The sequence below is a fragment of the Platalea leucorodia genome, assembly GCF_965183815.1.
Source record: "Platalea leucorodia genome assembly, chromosome: 4".
NCBI classification, from domain to species: Eukaryota; Metazoa; Chordata; class Aves; order Pelecaniformes; family Threskiornithidae; genus Platalea; species Platalea leucorodia.
This window is the reverse complement of record NC_138826.1, coordinates 51,446,953-51,461,661: the sequence shown is the minus strand read 5'-3', so window position 1 is coordinate 51,461,661 and position 14,709 is coordinate 51,446,953. Positions and strand designations below refer to the sequence as shown.

At 41.4% G+C, this 14,709-nt stretch overlaps 1 protein-coding gene across 2 annotated transcripts in view; it reads left to right on the top strand.

The window, feature by feature from the left end:
* The window catches only part of MPPED1 (metallophosphoesterase domain containing 1), a gene marked incomplete at both ends in the record, with an annotated part of 50,834 nt that overhangs the window by 14,862 nt on the left and 21,263 nt on the right, over positions 1 to 14,709 (top strand). For both annotated transcript variants that reach the window (XM_082308566.1, XM_082308565.1), the window contains one exon: positions 9,139 to 9,360. In XM_082308566.1, the coding sequence (XP_082164692.1) occupies positions 9,139 to 9,360 (222 nt within the window). The remainder of the gene's footprint in view (positions 1 to 9,138; positions 9,361 to 14,709) is intronic.

Below are 14,709 nucleotides of genomic sequence, written 5' to 3'. Positions count from 1 at the left end.
TCAGGAGCCTGGTTGACAGAGTCCCTTGGAAGGCAGTCCTGAAGGGCAAAGGAGTCCAGGAAGGCTGGACATTCTTCAAGAAGGAAATCGTAGAGGTGCGGGAGCAGGCCGTCCCCATGTGCTGGCAGGGAAGAAGTCTGGCATGGCTGAACAGAGAGCTTTGGCTGGAACTCGGGGGGGAAGAAAAGAAGAGTTTATGACCTTTGGAAGAAGGGGCAGGCAACTCAGGAGGACTACAAGGATGTCGTGAGGTTATGCAGGGAGAAAATTAGAAGGGCCAAAGCCCAAGTAGAACTTAATCTGGCTACTGCTGTATAAGACAATAAAAAATGTTTCTACAAATACATTAACAATAAAAAGAGGGCTATGGAGAATCTCCACCCTTTATTGGATGCAGGGGGAAACATAGTGACAGAGGACGAGGAAAAGGCTGAGGTACTTAATGCCTTCTTTGCCTCAGTCTCTAATAGTGAGACCAGTTGTTCTCCAGGTACTGAGCCCCCTGAGCTGGAAGACAGGGACAGGGAGCAGAATGAAGCCCCCATAATCCAAGGGGAAATGGTCACTGACCTGCTACACCACTTAGACACACACAAGTCTATGGGGCCAGATGGGATCCCCCCAAGGGTACTGAGGGAGCTGGCGGAGGTACTCACTAAGCCACTTTCCATCCTCTATCAGCAGTCCTGGCTAACCGGGGAGGTCTCAGTTGGCTGGATGTTAGCGAATGTGATGCCCATCTACAAGAAGGGTCGGAAGGAGGATCTGGGGAACTACAGGCCTGTCAGCCTGACCTCGGTGCCGGGGAAGGTTATGAAGCAGATCATCTTGAGTGCCATCATGCAGCACATACAGGACAACCAGGGGATCAGGCCCAGTCAGCATGAATTTATGAAAGGCAGGTCCTGCTTCACTAACCTGGTCGCCTTCTATGACAAGGTGACCCGCTTAGTGGATGAGGGAAGGGCTGTGGATGTTGTCTATCTGGAGTTTAGTAAAGCCTTTGACACCATTTCCCACAGCATTCTCCTGGAGAAACTGGCTGCTCATGGCTTGGATAAATGCACTCTCCGCTGGGTAAAAAACTGGCTGGATGGCTGGGCCCAAAGAGTGGTGGTGAATGGAGTTCAATCCAGCTGGCGGCCGGTTACAAGTGGTGTTCCCCAGGGCTCAGTGCTGGGGCCAGTTCTGTTTAATATCTTTATCAATGATCTGGGCAAGAGAATCGAGTTCACCCTCAGTAAGTTTGCAGACGACACCGAGTTGGCCAGGAGTGTTGATCCGCTGGAGGGTAGGAAGGCCCTACAGAGGGATCTGGACAGTCTGGATCAATAGGCCAAGGCCAACTGTATGAGGTTCAACAAGGCTCAGTGCTGGGTCCTGCACTTGGGTCACAACAACCCCATGCAATGCTACAGGCTTGGGGAAGAGAGGCTGGAGAGCTGCCTGGCAGAAAAGGACCTGGGGGTGTTGGTTGACAGATGGCTGAACATGAGCCAGCAGTGTGCCCAGGTGGCCAAGAAGGCCAATGGTATCCTGGCTTGTATCAGAAATGGTGTGGCCAGCAGGACCAGGGAGGTGATAGTGCCCCCGTACTCAGCACTGGCGAGGCTGCACCCCAAATACTGTGTTCAGTTTTGGGCCCCTCACTACAAGAAGGACATTGAGGTGCTGGAGTGTGTCCAGAGAAGGGCAATGAAGCTGGTGAAGGGTCTAGAGCACCAGTCTTATGAGGAGCGGCTGAGGGAGATGGGGTTGTTTAGCCTGGAGAAAAGGAGGCTGAGGGGCGACCTTACCGCTCTCTACAACTACCTGAAAGGAGGTTGTAGCGAGGAGGGGGTTGGTCTCTTCCAAGTAGCAAGCGATAGGACAAGAGGAAATGGCCTCAGGTTGCACCAGGGGAGGTTTAGGTTGGATATTAGGAAAAACTTCTTCACCGAAAGGGTAGTCAGGCATTGGAACAGGCTGCCCAGGGCAGTGGTTGAGTCCCCATCCCTGGAGGTATTTAAAAGACGTGTAGATGTGGTGCTTAGGGACATGGTTTAGTGGTGGACTTGGCAGTGCTAGGTTAATGGTTGGACTTGATGATCTTAAAGGTCTTTTCCAACCTAAATGATTCTATGATTCTATTCTATGATTCTGTAAGGTAAACATGATATCCCAGGCTTTTTGACAGTAAAATAATCGCAAAGAATAATAAATTTAGGAAATTTAGGGCAGATTTTTTTGTGTGATGAGTTGTTCTGGGAGCAGAACCTCTGCTGCCCGACTTCTTGGATTTTGTCTTGTAGACCTTCTGTGGGTTCTTAGGTGTCTCATTCCTTTGAACCCTCTCCTTCAGACTGGGCATAAGTCTTCTTAGACACTTACTTTCAGGAGACTCAAGGGAATATAATTATCTTTGAGGCCTTTACTCCACTGCTGAATATAGTAAATGACTTTTGAATTTGTTGGGCATTTTCAGAGGGGTATTGAGAGACAAGCACACAGAAGTCTAAAGCATTGTACTTCTACAAGTTTTGTTTCTGTAAGAAAAAGCTAAAACTGCTAAATTAAATGCAAGATTATGTGTCTCGAGCATTTTTCTGCATACAGGGGGAGATTACAAAAAGGAAAGGAGAGGGAAAAATGAGGCAGGAAAGACGGAAGAACCATGTAGCAGAGAAGAAGGAGAAGGGAGAGAAAAATCTCTCATCCCATGTTAAGATAGAGGCTGAAAGAGGAGATGGTGGCTTGGAGCCCCATTCCAAATTGGCAGAAGGCAAAAGTTGGATATGGCCTGAAATAAAGCCCTGAAGCCCAGGACTGAATTGGAGCCAGTGTGGTTCTGACAGAATTTTGATGGGTAAACATTTCTGTTGATTACAAATTCAAATAGGATGAAGTGGCTAGAGGTTGATTATGGAGGAAAATAATTTCTTGCAAGTTAGACAAGGGAGGAAAAAACCCCTTATTTTAGAAAAAAATGTGAAATTTTGCTTAGAAATGAAATCTTTATTCACCCCAAAATATTTTAAACCGACATTTTGCTTCATTTTGTTTCCTTGGCAATGTCAGAATCACTACACGAATTTCCAAATATATCCCATTCCATCCAAGTGGTATTCTAATAATTTTAATACAGAAAACTGTTCAGGTAAATTTTTTCCAAGCAATTGTAATTGTAGTTCATCTCCAGGTTATAGGGATATTTTAGCAGAAGCTTCTCAGGTGCCAAGAACAGTGGGATCCCTGGTCATTGGGCAAAATCACTTGTCTTGTTTTGGCTAGTCAAAATAAGAGATCAGAAAAAAAATGTAGCTTTCCCCCAAATTCATAACTTTTCCTTTTTTTTTTGTTTTGAAAATACGTCTTTGACTCCTATAGCATATGTTCTTGCATGTGTTTCTTGGCACTCCTGAAGGGCAGATCTATTTCTTACATGCTTGCTGCCTTAATTTTACTGGGGAATGATTTTTGTCCTGGATATGTGTGCAGAATTCCTGTGACAGCCATAAATTTTCTTTAATATCTTTGTATACATAGAGCTTCTGTATTAATACCAAGTTTGCTACCTGCCCACCAGCAAAGCCATATGCTAGCATCAAATGTTAATTGGCTATCAGTTGGGTATTTAGTCCTACTCATCTGCTAAATGGATAGTACGAGAAACTTATACCAAAGTTAATGGAACATACTCTTTAGTCCTGTTGAATTGCTTCGCTACCATAGATTTGTTCCATTAGAATCAGAACATGAAATGAGTTTTTAATTTCTTTCAGCATTACAGGCTCTTTAAATTTCTTGTTTGTTTTCCAGTGTAGACATACAGAAACCTAGAATCACACAGGATGGAGGGGACCTCTGGAGGTCATTGAGTCCAACCTCCTGTTCAAAGCAGGCCTAGTTACAGCAGGCTGCTCAGAACCTTGTCCAGCTGAATTTTGAGTATCTCCAAGGGCAGAGATTTCACAGCTGCTCTGGGCACGTATTCTACTTTTTGACCATCCTCATGGTAAAATTCTTTCCTTATACCATGTTCCCACTTGTATCTGTTGCCTCTTGTTGTATCTGTGTGCATGTCTGAAAAGAACCTAGCTCTGCCTTGCCTTTATCCTGAGATCAGGTAGTTGCAGACAGCAGTAAGGTCTTCCCTTGATCTTCTCTAGGCTGAACAGACTCAGATCTCAGCCTCTCCCTGTATGCCACGTTCCCCAGCCATCTTGGCAGCCCTCCGCTGGACTTGCTTCAGTTTGTCAGTAGTTTTACTGAGGAAGCCAGAACTGGACACCACACTCCAGATGTGGTCTCTAAATTGCTAGATAGAAAGAAAGATCACTCCCTTTGTTCAGCTGGTTTCACTGTTACTAATACAGGCCAGGATGTGGTTGGCTGTCTTTGCCACAAAGACACACTGCTGAGTCATTGTTGAATGAAGTTACTCAATCCTAGGTGCAGGCTTTGCATTTGCTTTTCATGAAGTTTATGAGGTTCCTGACAGCCTATTTTTCCAGCCTTTGGAGGTTCTTCTGAATAGCAGACATGCCTTCCAGAGTGGGTTGGCAGATCCCCACCCCTAATTTGGTGTTGTCTGCAAACTTGCTGAAAGTGCACTCCATTAGATCATCCAGGCTATTAGTAAAGAAGGGAAGCAGTATTGGCCCCAACATCACTAGCTGAGGGATACCTCTAGTGACTGACTGCCAGGTGGACTTTGTACCACTGATTCTAGCCCTTTGGGACCAGTATTCCAGGTGGTACTCGACCCACCTTATCATCCATGCTTATCTCACCAATTTGGCTATATGGATGCTATGGGAGATGATTGTGTCAAAGGCTAAAATCAAGGCAAACAACATCCAGTGCTCTCCCTTATCCACGGAGCCAGTCATCTCCTCATAGAAGGCAATTGCGTTAGTCAGGTATGATTTACCCATGTTAAATTGATGATGGCTGTTCCCAATCACTTTCCTGACCTTCATGTGCTTGGAAAATTATTTTGTGGGGTATTTGTTCCATAATTTTCCCAGGCCTGATGTAAGGCTTGATGGCCTGTAGTTCCCCAGATTCCCCTTCTTGCCTTTCTTGAGGATGGGTGGGACATTTGCCTTTTTCCAGCCATTGGGAACTTCTCCAATCCCCTTGACTTTTCAAAGGTGATAGACTTGTGATAGACAGGTGATAGGCCTGTGTCCATCCATTTCAGCACTCCAGTCAGGTGAGCTGTCCCACCACATCTCCATAATCTCAGAGATGTCACAGCTCTCCACTGTGCATGGACTTCTTCCTTGTGGTTGCACCCCAGGCTGTGTGGGTGTGCATACGGGTACCTGAAAGGAATCCCAGTGAGGCTGCTTTTACAAGGGTAATGCAAGAGCCTTCGCCATCCTGTTGTCCCCCAGCTGCTTCCTCACTGCCTCCATGCCTTCACTTCTCTTCACAGCATGACAACCCTTCCCCAACACACCTAATTTAAAACTCTTCCCACTGTATTAGTGAACCTGTTGGCAAAGACGCTCTTGCCCCAGTTTGCCAGGGAAATGCCATGCCTGCACAGCAGTCCTTGTTCTTCAAAAAGGGTCCTGTGGTCATAGAAGCTGGAGCCCTGCTTGCAGCACCAGCCACGCAGCATCATGTTGACTGTGGGATGCATCCACTCCCACCTGTGCAGTGAGCCCCCTCACTGGGAGGACTGAGAAGGTACCACCAGGGCTGCATCCCCCTCACTGTTATCTCAGGGCTGTCAGTCACCCTTGATACGCTCAAGGTCGCTCTGACGGTACCATTGGTGCCCACATGGGTAAGCAGTCTGGGAACTTAATGAGCATATGGCTATTTTGGAAAAAAAGAAGAAGAAAAAAAAGGAAAACAGCTTAGCAAATGAAAATGTTAGCCAGTGCCTTTACTAAGGCTTGTTTTCATGGAGTTCGTAAATGGAAGACAAAAGGAACCCAGTGCAATGGGTACGTTGTGGCCACTGCTGTCTTTGGTAGGAATCTTTCTTAGCAAAATGCAGTTATTATAAGAAGCCATGAAAACCTGCGTGAGTGGGAATTCAACATTCTCAGCTCATTTTGTTTACCAAGGGACAGGAAATGTGCCCAATGTCTTTTCTGTCCCACTTGTCATTAGCACTCGCTAGCAGGTGTGGGAATAAACTCATCAACCTGGAAGTGTTTGAATTATCTGTGGTCAAGAGCTGGTGGAACAAAAAATAATAGATGGAAAAGTGGTTGTTCTGAAGCTATAGACACAGGTAGAAACACAGCCATACAACAGCTATTTGGCTATGTGCTGTTGGGGAGGTCTTAGTCCTAGCCAGGGACCAAGCCAAGGCTACAAGTTGTGCAGCAGTCTGTGCTAGGGATGGAAAACCATGTATTTGTGTTGGGAGGACATAACAGAATAAGAAAATACAGAATAATTCAAATAATAACATATAAAAAGGAAAAGTAAGAAGTTGTAGGTCAGAAGTAGGAAAGAGTTGCTGCTTTGAGGTAGTTTTTAGGTAAATATTGATCAAATATTGCTAATGTTTGGTGGATCTTAATGCTATAAAAGGCACTTGAAACATTCAACATTTCTCAGGATTGTGCTGACACACCATGTTGGACAGTAGTTCTGCTGCAGTAAGGTGGTGTTGGTCCCTCTGAGGTCAGTGGTAGGAGGACCGTGCCTTTAGTGCAAAGAGATGTTGAGCATTCAGTGTTGACTTCTGCATGTGGACTAGAGTGAGCACTGGTAAATATGGAAGCAGGCAAGGTGGGAAATGGGTAATCAATATTGTGGTCTAATAGCTGAGAGTCTTCATCTGCAGCTGCTCAACTGGCGTCTTTTACACACACAGTTCATGACAGCGGTGTCCAGCCAAGAACAAGGTTTCAAAGATTTATACCTAACGTTGACTTTGCACTTTGAAAGCACTTGGAGTAAAAAGGGAAGCACATTCATAAATCTTCTAAGGAACAAAGTTTAAACAAAATATTGTTGAATTTATGTGCAAGCAGCAAAAAAATACCCATGTTGGACAAAAAATTAAGATTTAAAGGTAGACAAAAAAATTAAGATTTAAAGGTAGACAAAAAATTAAGATTTAAAGGGTAAAGAGAGCTTGTGGAGACAAAGAGAGGGAAATAGGTTTAGCAAGTTGCCGCCTGGTATGGAATGAAAGGAAAAAAACCTGAGCTGCAAACTCATCAAAAACACAGTTGTTAATTGAAAAGCTGACAGACCTCTAACTACAGCAGCGCTTCTGGCCGCCACTATAATAAATGTAACTGTACATTTAGAGTAATTTGCTAATTTGCCTAAGTAACACCCACAGACAGCAACATGACATAAATACATTAGTGGAAGCAACAACTATAACCAGCTCGTACAGGTTCTTGGCTGCTAGATGGATGGATCAGATGAGCTGGAAAAGATTTACAAAACAGAATAGAAATGGAATTGTTAACAATATTGCGGCATACAGGATTTCTTTATTTTCCTATTTCCCAAGAATGTTTTAAGGCCTGTAGATGCCCATACATATTGTAGCATGTAAGTAACATTTTCAACTTGTGTGTCTACGTGTGCGCGCACCCGGAAAACTTTTAGAGGTGGAGTACACATCTGCAAAATGCTAAGCATTTCAGAAGCAAAAATGACAAAATTTACATCTCAAGTTGTCTTTCAGGTAAATAATTGAATCTCCAACATTCAACATGTAATTGTAAATATCTGAAAAGAGTTTCTGTTAATAAATATTCTAAAGGCACATGTGTATTGGGTCCACAGGAGAGACTGGAACCTATACAATGAATTTTCCTAATACAGGTGTTACATGTGTCTGAAACTTATACTTTGGAGTTGCCCAGATCTTTTCATTTGGCAAATAATAAGTTCAGCCATGTGGCATCTCCTCTGGGCTAGCACTGTTCTCTGTCTTCTCTTTCCGTAACTCTGAATCGCACTGTTGCATTTTATTCTTAAGTCCTACTCATGCCAACTTTTGCCACTGCATTTTGCACTGGTGTTTTACATTCTCTAAATATCCTATCTCTAGGTTAGGCTTGGGGTCATGACTAAAGGTTTCTATGTTATCAACAATACATTTTTAAAATAAAAAATGACAAGATTGCTGCTATGCAAGGTGGGTCTCATTTTCAATAAAATATTTCTTTCTGCTCCCAGTCTCCTCTTCTGACTGTCTTCATCCTGATGCAAATTAATAGTGCTAATGAATGCAGCTTTACACAGTTTCTGTCTTTGTTTCCTCTCAGATACACTTAGAAGGTTTCTCTTGAGCTTTTTGAGACAGGTGATGCCTGCTCTCAAGGGCAGAGTCCAGTTGATAACCAAATGTGGAGTGAGGTGGAAAGTTTCGGTTGCAGTTCTTCTCAGGAAGAACCCATTTGTGTGGGCGTATATATTCTTGCCTTCAGCAGGAGGTTGTTGTAAGGTTTTTCACTAAGTATGAGTTGTAAAATATTCTCGAGCGTGAGTCACTTTAAATTATAGTCCATGAATCTAAGGAAGTCACTGAGAAAATGGAGCAGGAAAAAACATGGGATAGAGGCAAACTGCGAGACTTCTCTGTGGGATGTGGAGTTTTGACAGCTAAACCCAATCTCTGTCTTGCTTGAAAGCTTGATCTTAATGTCAGGGCAAAGAGGGCAGCAGACCCCTCTGGCTGACCCAAGTTCTGACTCTCTTAAGACCTCCTCAGTACAAGCTGATAAAGACCACAGCTCTGGGAGAAGAGAACTGACATTATTTTATGAAGCGTTACGGCCGATCTTCTTTGAACCCTAATTTCTGTCAGAGAGTTATCATCACTGTCACAGTAAGTGATACTTGCAGCACAAATGGCAATTAACTAGAAGTAAATAGTAGAGCAGAAGTCTGCAGACTGTTTTTCAAGGTTGATGAGTTGAAAGTAGTTTCAACACATTAATGCTAAGCGTGCTAAATCATAGGGTGCCCTGAAAAAGACGGTAATGTCATTTACCCAAAATCGCCAGGAATTACAGTAACACGTAGTAGGGATATGCTCAATTGTTTCAAATATGTGAACATATTATAGGAATCGAAAACAGTTTGTGAGTCTGTCTTGTTTTATTTTATCAGATTTTCCATAAAACAAGTAATTTGTTTGTTTTTCACTGTTTTAGGTAGCCTGCCCTATGAATACAAGATTGTGATAGCAGGAAATCATGAATTGACCTTTGACCAGGAATTCATGGCTGACTTAATCAAGCAGGACTTTTACTATTTCCCCTCTGTTTCTAAGCTGAAGCCAGAGAGCTATGAAAATGTACAGTCTCTTCTAACAAACTGCATCTATCTTCAAGACTCTGAAGTGACGGTGAGGGGATTCAGAATATATGGCTCCCCTTGGTAAGCAGGTTTTTAAGCATACATAAAAAAATATTGTTGATTGCTATCACATCAGCCATTTTGTATGCATCAGCTATATTTGGATTGCTGTGTTAGGAAGAAAAGTAATACTCAGTTTGATAAAAGTTTTTATATTTTCTTGTAATGAATCATTCCTGTGACAAAATAATGTACTTGTACTATGGGTATTGTTAACCAAATAATGATGGGAAAAAGATAGTACGCTCTTTAAACTCTCAGCCAGGAGCAGTTCTCTAACAGTCCATGTAGGGTTTTTTTGTGTCATAAAATATGTTTTCTATACTTAGTGAGTTTATATAATTACAGGTTAATTTTATTGCAAGGGTGCATTCTGTTGACAATTTCCATCCTACAGATAATAGTTAAGGTTCATTACTGTATACAGTAGTCATTTAATGCAGCAAGCTTGTTTCAGTATTCGTTTAGGCTATTTTTTTTAATATCCCTCAGAATCTTATTCTTTTATACAGTAATAGCTTTCCTCAAGGTATAGTTGAGCTCCTAAACTAAAGTCAACAAATCAGTAGCAACCTAGTATTTCATGCATTTTGCTCTGCTGCATAGAGTGAACACTTAGAACTCCTTGACAGTATTGGAGACAGATGGGCTCTGGCTTCCTGACCTCTACCTTGGAGCTCATATGCTGCTTCTGTGTTTCATACTTAGATTACATTACTACTATGTTATTTCTGCTAACAGGACTGTAAATTGGGTCTTTCATGAGCATTCAGTACACATTTAAAATAAGTAAAAAAATATTTTAAAAGGCAGGTTTTTAAGGGAATCTGTTATTCTTCCTTTTAAAATCACATCAGGCTGGAATGTAGCAAACAAGTTGTCAAACCTGATGCATATACCCCAATGTGAATTTTCAGTGTGAATAAACTGTGAAGTCTCTTGGATTTTTTTTTTAATGAAAATTGGCATTTTCCCATTTGGTTACTTGAGATGGGTGTTAATTTTCTCTGAGCTTATTATTCTACATTTGTCTACATTAAATAGCTTCCCTCCTAAATGCACCCTTCTCTCTCTCCCTCTTAGATCTCCAGATCTTTCTGGGTTTTTTCAACCTACCCACCTGCTGTGTTGTAGTTCATCTGCCTCTTGTGTCTACTGTGTATTCAATCAATGTACGATTTAATTCATTTTCCAAATTATTAGGGAAGATATTAGATGGTATCAGTCCCAATATTAACTTCTGAGAAATGCCACTTGGCATCTCTTCCCATTTTGATGTTCAACTGTAAATACTGTAATTATGCTCTGTTTACAATATGTCTGGCAACTTCATATCTTCATTGCAATATTCGTAACCAGGCACCATATTTCCAGTGTCAGTAATAATTTTCCAGGCAGTAAAGTACCAAAAGTCTCATTAAAGTCTACATAAATTAAATTAAAGCAAAACACTATCTATAAAGTAGCACTAAGTAGAGGCTAAAGGAAACCATTTGAACTTTCTGTGTATGATTAGATCTGTAAAAATCTGTTGAGAAAACTTTTGTCCACCCACTAACCCATTAATAATGTTTCTGTAAAATCAGATCTGCTGCATTCCCTTTGTGCGCTAATCCTGTCATTTTGCACAACTTGTCTAAGCTGTCTGGCATGACCTATTCTTCACGAAAAAAGATTGCTTTCCATCTTTTATGCATCTTCAGGTTATATCTAAACTTCCACACTACGTGTTTCACAGTGTTGCTAACTCATCTCCCACCCCCTTATGGTCCTGGAAGATGAGTGTTGTAAGGTCCTTTGAAGATCTTTGCTTACTCCATATGGGAGAAAGTCTTGATGAAAGTCTTCCAGCCAAACTGGTTTTTTTGCTTGTTATGCAATGCTGAATGAAGTTTCCATGCTAACTGATGTCATGTCCAGTGGAAACAGCAACAATAGCAATAATAAGTCGCTCTTCATTAGTCTATCAGAACAGCAGATGCAGAAGTAACAGAAGTCACATCAGCCAGCCCACCAGTCAGAAAACTGAAACAGCTATTTTGTGTGGGTTAAACTAGCTGCCTGCTAGATTGAAGGCTGTAGTACAAGTCTGTGCTTACTGATCACTACTGCTCTTTAGCATTTCTTTTTGTTTCTATACTTCATTCACCCTGAAAAGAGAGGTTTGTCATAGCCTCTGCGGGAAATCAATCCCAGTTTCTTTCTGCGTCATAGTATTGTAATCTCAAAAAAAACTACAGGACTTTGATAAACTTTCTGTGGTGAATCTTTTTTTGCCCTTGCATCATGAAGCCAATCCTTTAGAAAATGCTTATGAATCTAGTCAAGACTTCAAAATTTAGAGTTCTTTAAGATCTCAGAACTCAATAAGAAATCTAAATTTGATGCAGTTGCTTGTTTTAGTATTTTAGTATCCTAAAATAATTTTCTTTTCCAGCCTTGAAAATATGCATCTAGCTTTTTGAATGGGTTTGTTTAATTGGAGAACTCCCAATTACAGTTTATGTTTGTTGTCCATACATGACTCTGTTTAATGAGAAGGTGAGTTTAACGAGAAATTAAAAGACTGGGACCCCAGATCCTGCCTTTCCATTTCTGGTTACAGCTGTGACCTTCTGTCTTACTTCACCCTTTGTAAAAATAAGTACAAGCTAGAGATATCCCTCCTTTATAAAACACATTAATCAATAGTTGCAAAGTACTTTGAGAACGCTGGAATAAGGTCTGAGGAATGCCAACCAGCATTAACTTAGTGTGTCTACCTGTAGCCACCTACGTTTTTATATATGACCTGTACACAATTAGATTGTACTTCTGCTTAAGATGTTTTAGTTGCAAAGTAAACTATGAGAGCTTGATTGGTTTGTGTAACATGCCAGTCTCTAAGGCCTGTTAAATATGTACCATTTGTGTGTGGTTAAATATTTTCAATAGCACTTGGGTATTTTGACCTCTATTATTATCTAAAACTCAGTGGTTATTTTTAATTGCATAGAAGAAATGGGACACTGTTTTGTCTCAGAAACCAATGCATTAACTCTCCTGGGCTCCAAGGGCAAGATTTCAAGTGCCAGATTGAGCCTCTACTCCCTAACGAAAATTTAACTTACTTAAATGTTAATTACGCTAGTAGTAAGGAGGGAGCAGCCATTTTGAAATGCAAGCTGCAAAGCACAAAAGCTACTATTTAGGAATTAGTATTTGCAACATTGGTATCTTGGACCATGGATTATCAGTATAGATGATGAGGGACAGGAATATAAAAACATTAGATGCTTCATAAGAAACTTAGGAATATCAAGATGTTAAATATGTCCAGAGAAATCTTGAATTTTAAGGGTGGCTATGTTTGGCCTGGGGGGATGATGCTTTTGACAGTGCAGCATGCAGTGTTGGTTGCCAGATCTGGATAAGCAGGGCATCAGTAAGAATGCAATGTGCTTTCTTCTAGTGTAGCCCAGATGCTGGGAACTGTTGGGTTTTTTCCCCATATAAAGCCTGGGCACCATGATTTGTTTCATAAAAAGCTAGGAACAGGAAGATGCACTCTGGTTTCATCCCAGCAAAACCCAGGACATGGCCAGAACATACTCGCAGACCTGGAAGCAATCTTGTGTAGAGAATAGCCATAGTTGCTATGAATGTAAAACAAAGACTTTGGTTCCTCAGTAGCATTTGTTGTAAATTGGAAATCTTCTGGTTGGAGAGTACTTTTAAACACCCTAATTTATTCTGGAGTGCTATGAGAAAAGTCAAAGTGGCAGATAGAATAACCCAAATAATTCTATATAATAATTCTATATAATGTACTTTTGACTGCTAAGCCTTCCCAAAGAGGAGGCCATTTTCCAGAGGGGTTTCATTTGCTTTTCAGTAACATACAAAATTGTAACATTGAAGTAAAAATACGGCAAGCAGGAACACCAGAGAGGTGGCAGAGAATCCATCTTTAGGTGTTTTCAAGACTTGGCTAGACAGTCATGGCTGACCAGATCTAGCGGTGGTGAGTGGTAGGGAGTGGTAGGTTGGACTAAAGATCTCCAGAGGTCCCTTTTGAGCAATGTTTCTGTGATTCTGTCAGTCCCACTGTGCAGCTAGAGCTAGGTGTCAGTCTTGATCCCTGAAATGAACAGGTATTAACAAAGTCCTTACAATACAGAGCTTTATTGTTGATATCAAACTCCCTACAACGAGTTGATGGTCCTGACAGGTGATTTTGAAGTCAGGAAGCTGAGGTAACAGTGGAAATTTGAATTTGTATTTGAAGTCTTTTCTGTGTCATCAGACTGGGTATTATCTCTATGACGACATCATTCATGGAACCATATTAAGAAATGATTAGTGAGTATTTCAGTTATGGGTTTTCAGCCTTCTATTATAGGTCATTACCCCCACAATGTGTTATTATTTTGTGGGTAAGAGTTTTAGTGTTAGCTACAGCTGGAATGAAGATAGGCTATACAGTCCACTTGTGCCTCTGCACTGCTGAAGATTTTAATTGCACAATTACACACTGTGTTTGCACAAAAAGCCCTAATGCATTCAGTGCACAAGATCTGTTGTGCTTGCTGAATGAGTCAACTATATGTTATTACTTTTATAGTCATTATTCACAATTGCCATGTAGAAATAAATGTCTATAAAGGTGCACGTACATTGTTGTACCAATGTGAGAACACCTCTCTGAGTTTCATACTTGCATGTGTGATCCTGAGTGTTGCTACATCTGCTTGTCTGCTGCACAAGGTTCCAGTAATTGACTCTGCCCTACTACGTGTTTCTTCCATTAAGTTTTTTACAACTCAATGAGTAAGTAACTTGGCGCTCTGTTCTCCTGTTGCATGCAATAACTAATGATAAGACCTGAAGACTAATGAATTGACCCCTGATCAATCAGCAGCAGCTGTTTGTGCAAAGGTTATACTGGCCATTCCCCCAATGCCTAATATTGCCCCCCTGCCTCAGATTTATAGAAAAGATGTGCATCTGCAGAAGAACAGGTATTCTGTGCATATGCTCTGATCTTGTTGAAAATGGCAGGAATTCCAGTGGCATTTTCTGTTGCAAGGTGGATTATTGTACATTAATGGCAGTGTAAGAGTACACATTTTACTTGACATAGCAAGAGAAATGCAAGTGGCAGAAGGAAAACATCTTCTTCCTAGCCACTGAATTTCCATAATGCTTCTGAGCAGCTGTACACAACTGCAGGAGAAACTTTGGTCCTCCTGCTTTCAAACAGGCATACAAGGTGGCAGGAGAGCATTTTATCTCTTTCAGCACTTTTTTTCATTTTCCACAATGTGGGAAAGGAAGGGACAATGAAAGCCCTCTTGCCAAACATATGACAATTTCATTATTTGAAATGAC